General features: G+C 41.6%; 1 protein-coding gene across 1 annotated transcript; it reads right to left on the bottom strand.

Moving 5' to 3' along the window:
- Positions 1-797: 797 nt before the first annotated feature.
- Positions 798-5,388, bottom strand: LOC137271544 (uncharacterized). The gene is made up of 3 exons (XM_067804035.1): positions 5,226-5,388; positions 2,447-3,466; positions 798-1,399 (listed from the first exon to the last, which is right to left on the bottom strand). The coding sequence occupies exons 1-3, from the start codon at positions 5,262-5,264 to the stop codon at positions 857-859; spliced, it is 1,602 nt and encodes a 533-aa protein (XP_067660136.1). The 5' UTR covers positions 5,265-5,388; the 3' UTR covers positions 798-856.
- Positions 5,389-7,381: the final 1,993 nt, after the last annotated feature.

Here is a 7,381-nt window from a genome sequence, read left to right as displayed (position 1 = left end):
CTTATCTTCATATGATATGGAGGAAATAAAGTATATCTAGCGATGAAGTGGCAACTTGAATTTGTTACATGTGGTACTTATTATAGGCGTCGTGTAAGCCAGAGTACATAATGTACGTAATTCACAAAGTGGTTTCGTGTTTGACAGGGTAATGGTGTAAACATTTGCTTGTTACGACACAACTATCGTGGCCAAGTTTGTGTTCTGAGCAATTTTTTTCGGCTTTTTAAACCTTCGTTTCAAAGAAATGCTCAGGCGATGAGTTAGACCAGCATCCGGGTTCCCAAAGCCGTCTTACTAGGATAATTTTTCGTAGGCTTACTTTCGGCGATGCGTTTGGAACTTTTGTGTCGGAACTGTAACGGGATGAATTTGTTTTACGCTGCAATCTAGTATTCCAGCTATATGACTATGTAATAGTTTAGATAAGTCGCCCAACAACTGCATTAACACTGGTCTGGCTAAATGTGATACTAAGATGCGTCAACCAAACTAACGAATCCGACCTCTGGATCCCGTTTGTCGCCTCTTAGGGAATAACTTTAGTTTTCCGCAGCACTCGGCAATATTCCATGGCATATAATATGGCGAGGGTTTGTAAATAATCTCGTCTGGAGCAGACATTCTACTGAACAACATGGGCATCGATGGCAAGTGTCAACCAAGTCGGCGAGTCCGACCACCCGATCTCGTTAGTGATCTCTTACGACAAGCATAGTCGCCTTTCACGGCAAGCATGGGATGCCTCGTACTGCATAACTAACCAGATGTTTATTTAAAAACAACTAAAAGTAGAGTCAAACCAATCACCATCTGTATTTGCTAAAACAGCTGTAACGATCAAGTACAACAGGTATTACAGCAAGGTTATTGGGTCCGACTCGGTCATAAGAAAGTCTGAAAAATATACGTCCGATTCACGTCGCCGCCGGCCAGCTATTGCACACGAGCTACCGTCACAATTGCTCGTGCACATTGTGAAATTACATTCGAATCTAATCTTAGGATCGTTGTGCATCGCAAATGCCTTGAAGTAGGGACTCGTGCTGTTCAGACCGGCCGTCATGAAACCTTGGTTTTTAGCAAACACCAGACCGTCTCCACAACCGGCTCGTACGATAGCGAACCTTTTATTAGTCGTCGCGCCAATAGCATCGCAGCCAACAGCCCGCACGCCAACTTCACTACCTTGACCGTTTGACCACGCACGGATCTGGACCATTCGGCCAAGGGGCAGTGCGTACACCTGGCGGCCAAGGACGTCTATCAGATGAAGCTTGACGTAAGATCTTGCTCCTGAACCAGCAAATGACTCTACAATCTGCGGCGCCAGGATATTACCCTCGATACGTTGGGTAGGGGACTGGTCGCTTCCTTTAGCACCAAAGGTACACGACAACTGAAACCAGAGGACGTCTTTCACAGGGAATTCATGACATTTGGCAAATGTAACAATGCCAGTTTAAGTGAGTGAGTTTTAGTTTTACGCCGCACTCAGCAACATTCCAGCTATATGGCGGCGGTCTGTAAATTATCGAGTCTGGACCAGACAATCCAGTGATCAACAACATGATCATCGATCTGAGTAATTGGGAACCGATGACATGTGTCAACCAAGTCGGCGAGTCTGACCACCCGATCCCGTTAGTCGCCTCTTACAAGCTGAGTCGCCTTCTATGGCAAGCATGGGTTGCTGAAGGCCTATTTTACCCCGGGACCTTCACGGGTCATGCCAGTTTAATAATAGCACAGGCTGTTTTACACCGACCTTGACTGCGGTCTGTAAATCATGTGAACAAGACAATTCCGTGTTCAGTATGAGCATAACAAGTCAACTTGGACTAGACATGTATACACGAATCTACATTTTAGAAAATGTTTATAATTTTAACGTTTCAGATATAGTTTAGTCTCTTCCGTACATCCTGTAATAATGCTGCCGTGTTGTACAAGTTGTCCACTTTATGGAAAGAAACTACGTTAATTATCCACTCTTGAACTGAGAAAAGTACTTTCTTTTTGTACAGTTTTGTATTCAAGAGGAACTGTAAAATACTTCTTTAAAAATACAGCTAAAGAGATTAATGGAGTAAATGCTGATAATGAATGTTTTGAGTGCATAGCTACTTGTACTTCCATATGATTGTTGCTTGTACAAAAAAAATACAGATCTCAAGATTGGTGTACGACATGAAATTTGCATGACAAGGGTTTCCATTTTCAGGCTTTATTTTTAAGGAATGGAGTGTTACTGATACTACTCTATGTAAATCGCGAATGATTTCATGCACGTGTATAGGGCAACTGCGTTATATGGCACGTGCATCCTATGGGATAAAAAATGGCTGCGTCATGATACGTGTTCGAAAAATGCAAGTGTTATCCTTTCTATGCAAATTGAAAGTTATTAAAAACCCATGTTCAGTTGTGTTTTTTTAAATCTCACCTGGTATTCTTTGTTGTGCTTGTGGACCACAGCACCCCGCCTACCCCAAGAGATCTGGACAGTGATGACGTAAACTTGAGAGTTCTGTCTTCTGTTGAAGACGCATCCCGTGTTGACGTTACCGCTGTACTTCACCGGCAGCTTGTAGTTCACCTTGTCATTGTTGGTGTTTGTGAACACGTATTTCCTCCCAGACTTGCATATGGCCCGGAAGTCTGCATCAACGTCGGTCGTTCCAGTCACATAGGCAGGAGAACTTATAGATTTACCACAATGAGGCACGACCTTCAAAATGTAATCGTCCGTGATGGGTGGGCAGTAGTTGATGGTTCCGCTTCCAATATATTCAAAAGTGCTGTACTTGAAGAAATGAATGACGACTGATTTAACTGGAGGTGGGGGTGGAGGCGCAGCACCCCTCTTTGCTCGGGCTGAAGGAATGTTGTACACGCATTTCTCGTTCACCTTACCAGCAAGGAATATCTGCACCTCCAGAGGAGTGTTTGGTTTAATGATGTATGTGTAGCGGACATTACTGCAGTCAATGGCTGCCACGATCTTAACGGGCTGAGGAATAAATTCAACATCATTGGAGGCAACCCCGCAGCGTATCCACACGTAATCCTTGACGTCAGAGACGGCCTTTACTGGGTACGACGGCATGGGCGCGGTCAGCCGAGGGGTTGGTCTGAGAGGCTTGGGGCATTTCAGGAGCAGTTTACCTATAGAGTATTTGCCATAGGCAATGACATCCACTTTAATGTAATACGCAGAGGTCGTACTCTTTAAGACGCACTTTGAGTTCACCAAGCCGCTGTACCAGACGCTCATGTGGAAAGGGAGGGGGTACATGCCCTTGAATCTGTCCTTCCCTCCCTTGCAGATTGGACTGAGGACAATGGCTCCATGAAGGGGGTGGAGCTTGTCGGATATGACGAGAGTGTTAGGTATAGGTGTCTTGCCTGAACAGGTCAGGTGGGCAGCGTTTACATTCAGGGTGATCGCACTGCACAAGTACACCTGAAAAACACAAATATCCACGTTTGACCAAATTATGAAATAAAAATGTGAGCATTCTCATTCCCGTAGAAATTCAGGAATGAATTCAGTGGCGAGTCTAAATGACAAATTCTGTACAACTGACAAGATCCAGTTTTGTTCCAAATTAGTACATACACATCAGTTCCAAATAGAGGGAAAATGTAGATAGTCTTAAATGAACAGTTTTAGGAAATTATGGTCAATATAGTTTATGATTTTGAAAAAAGTACAAAACAGTTAATTCCAAGCTAATACTGCTAGATTAGCATCTCTGGCTGCATCGGGTGTTCCAGGGTTTGTATGTACCGAAAGACCAATATAAGAGGTTGATATTTTTATAAATGAAGCGCTTCTAAAAATCGAAACTAAGTGCTAGAATTGTTATATGTTTCAATATTACCCACGTTTTACTTGCATTAAACATGACAAAGCGTATGTTACTTTTAATAAGTCAACCTTGGTAAAGGATTGAATTTAGGTCAGACATTAAATTTCTGACACTTACCGCAATTAACCTTAATAAATTTAGCATCTTAGACATGCAGTTCTCTCTACCACCAAGTAGAGTAAATAAAATACACCTTAACTGTTAAAGTTAATACATGGATTTCTTAACATATATACTCTTTTAAAAAAGAAAAGTAGGGGACCTTTTGTATTTACGATTAAAAATCGTTATCGGAGTGAATGTTGATATTATTGAATGTTTTGAGAGTGCATCATTTGCACTTCCTTACAGTGAGTGAGTTTAGTGTTACGCCGCACTCAGCAATATTCCAGCTGTATGGCAGCGGTCTGTAAATAATCGAGTCTGGACCAGACAATCCAGTGATCAACAACATGAGCATCGATCTGCTCAGTTGGGAGCGGATGACTTGTGTCGGCCAAGTCAGCGAGCCTGACCACCCGATCCCGATAGTCGCCTTTTATGGCAAGCATAGGTTACTGAAGACCTATTCTATCCCGGGACCTTCACGAGTGTGAAACGTTTACATTTCCAATCCAAATTGACAGTTCAGGTTCTACTTTTGAGTAGGTATTATTGATAACAATCTTTCTATTTTAAAAAGGCGTTCGTAGGAAGATATGACAAGTAACCTCTGTGGGAAGAGAAAGCTAGCACTGTGCCTGTGCTAAGGCTAGGCTAAAGTATAGCGTTGCAACGTTTTATAGACCCAGGACCAAGGTTTTCGAATCTCTCACCGCAAAGATAATCGTAACTGCCAATACTTTACTTTAACTTACGACTATCTTGGTTCTAAGACAGCTTCGAAACTTTTGGCCCAGGTTATTGTATTTCCGTTTTGTCGTATTTGGCATGTCATATGGTCTCACCATGGCACATTTACCGCCAATTTTCACCGAGTTCATTTAGCATACTCATGACAATCGTTTCAACGTTACGAATTTGTTTCACAATACATCAGTTCATGTGTAAACATTACTAACTGTATAGGATATTTTCCAAAATCTACCATATAACAGCTGCTTGAAGTAAGGGGCAACATTTTCACTTGTTAAATGTTTGAAGAGTAGTATCCTTAATACACTTATAATCTGTTATTTAATTCTTTATAATTTTCGATGTTTGATGTGTAAAGCGAGTTGAGGCTACATATGGCGGATATTGTAAACTCATTGGTCCCGTGTGTTCTATGCCGACGTTAAAGTTCATAATCCTAGTTTATTGTAATATTTGTAAACAAGTGTAAACGATGTGACAAAGTGGACGGCTTACCTGGGCAAGAACCAGCAACGCAACAGCAAGCAGTGCCATGACAGATGACTTCGTTAGTATCTACAAGGATTCGCTCCGAGCCACTGTCTCCCTGACCCAACATTTACTTTTATATCCCTGTGATGCACGTGCGCTAAAACCACGTGCAATTTTACATCAACAACGGGAAAGTTGCGTTTAGGCGCGCCAACCACGTCTGCAATTGGCGGTTCTTGGATCATACTGTGATAAAGCTTAAAGGATGAGTAGCGAGGCAAAGTTAAAGGATGAGTAGCGAGGCAAAGTTAAAGGATGAGTAGCGAGGCAAAGTTAAAGGATGAGTAGCGAGGCAAAGTTAAAGGATGAGTAGGTAAACGTTCATTAACTTGTCTCATTGATGTTTTCTTAACTTTTTTTGCAAACGGAAGATATGTATCCTAAAGTTTTAAAGTAACCCTTTCCTGCAAATCGTATAGCGCGTCCTTATACAGCATTCGGGACTCATATTTTCAGAGAAGTGACTGGGTGAGTTCAGTTTTAGGCCGCACTCAGCAGTATTGCAGCTAAATGGCGGGGGTTTGTAAATAATCGAGCATGGATCAGGCAATCAAGTAATCAACATCATGAGCACCAATCTACTCAATTGGGATACGATAACATGTGTAAGCGAGCTTGACCACACGATCCCGGAAGTCGCATGTATTACAACGGGAAAATTGGACAAAGTTTTACCAATATTTTATAACGGTATTCGTTACTGAAAACTGGAAATTTACAGACCAACTGACCGGGGCTGTCTAGTAAATGTTATCTGTTGTATTACGTTGTGAATACTGTACTGTTTTGTAACTGTGAAAGTTTAGATTGTGTAAACGCCCTCAGTGTAGTGAATTTAACAGTTACATTACATTGTATACTTTTGAATGTGTGTCGCGATTAATACAGTATGTGTAACAAATCTACATGTCATGTTTATATACTTTAACAACTGATTGCAATGTCACCGTGTTCTAATAAGTAACTGTATATCATTCAATTATTGACTGATTATGTAAGAAACCATCCTGTGACTGCTGTGCATTAAACCCCTTTTTTTTTACTCAGGTGTTGTGTTGTGTCGGGGTTAGTAGTCATACGTCTAGCCAAGCGAGCTAATTCCCCGAACTCGCGATTTAACACGTGGGTTAATGAAGATCAGTTCTAACCTGGATCTTCACGGGTCTATTTTCAGAGAAACAACGATAGGTCTGACACGATGCTCGACGAGTAAGCTTCAAGTCGATATAGAAATGAAGTAGACGTTATCCACTCTGATGAAACTCACATTTGCGGGCAAGGGGCTGCCATACAAAAGACGTAAGATCCTTGCATGCTTAAGGGACATAACTCTTTTGCATCAACTGAGATACTCTCCCTACACACTACCCGTGGCTGTCATGGCTAGATTTCATTCTTAAACAGTTACCCGTGTCAGACTTAACACGTTTGGACCACTTTCTGGTGAAGTAAACAACATTTACCTGGAGAGCAAGTCGGATGTTGGGTATTCCGTGTGAATAGCGCTATAAAACCAGTATTTGCCGGCACGAGAATCAACTCGTAACGCTCGCATGCACACGTGTGTGTGGTTCATTTTCAAAGATGGATTATCAGTGTAATCAGTCTGAAGGGAGCTCGTTGTTTTTTACACCGCTTTTAAGAATACACAAAAAATAGACTTCACACATTGTGCTCGTGTGAGAAATCGAACCCGTGCCTTCGGTCTGACGAGCGAACGCTTTAACCACTAGGCTACCCCGCCGACCCTAATGAGCCAGGAATACAAATGTAGAACAGTATATGAATTGCACTTAGCATTGTCAATAAGGGTGGAAATTTGTGTGTACACACACACACACACACACACACACACAGAGAGAGAGAGAGAGGAAATGATAAACTCAATTTCATCTCAGTTTATTCATCTGATGAAGTACACAATACTCTCAAACTCATGAAAGATAAGAGTAACATTTTTTTAACTCGTGTTTTTTAATTAACCCGTTGTTGATGCGCGCTTACAATTTCAAAAAGGTTAACAAACGTCTGCAGTTCAAACATTAATTAAAATTATGTCTACTGATCAAAATCCATCTAAATTTAGCTGCCTATACGACTCAAGTGGACAGACACGTATA

This window comes from Haliotis asinina, chromosome 1 (genome assembly GCF_037392515.1).
Source record: "Haliotis asinina isolate JCU_RB_2024 chromosome 1, JCU_Hal_asi_v2, whole genome shotgun sequence".
Lineage (NCBI taxonomy): Eukaryota > Metazoa > Mollusca > Gastropoda > Lepetellida > Haliotidae > Haliotis > Haliotis asinina.
Note: the sequence above shows the minus strand (reverse complement) of the source record. Positions and strands in the feature narration are given on the sequence as shown.

Excerpts from the sequence above, each read along its gene's own strand:
- LOC137271544 (XM_067804035.1), bottom strand. The coding sequence starts at position 5,264 with ATGGCACTGCTTGCTGTTGCGTTGCTGGTTCTTGCCCAG. Across the intron at positions 3,467-5,225 it reads CGTTGCTGGTTCTTGCCCAG|GTGTACTTGTGCAGTGCGAT; the intron begins GTAAGCCGTCCA and ends TGTGTTTTTCAG. Across the intron at positions 1,400-2,446 it reads AGCACAACAAAGAATACCAG|TTGTCGTGTACCTTTGGTGC; the intron begins GTGAGATTTAAA and ends CTCTGGTTTCAG.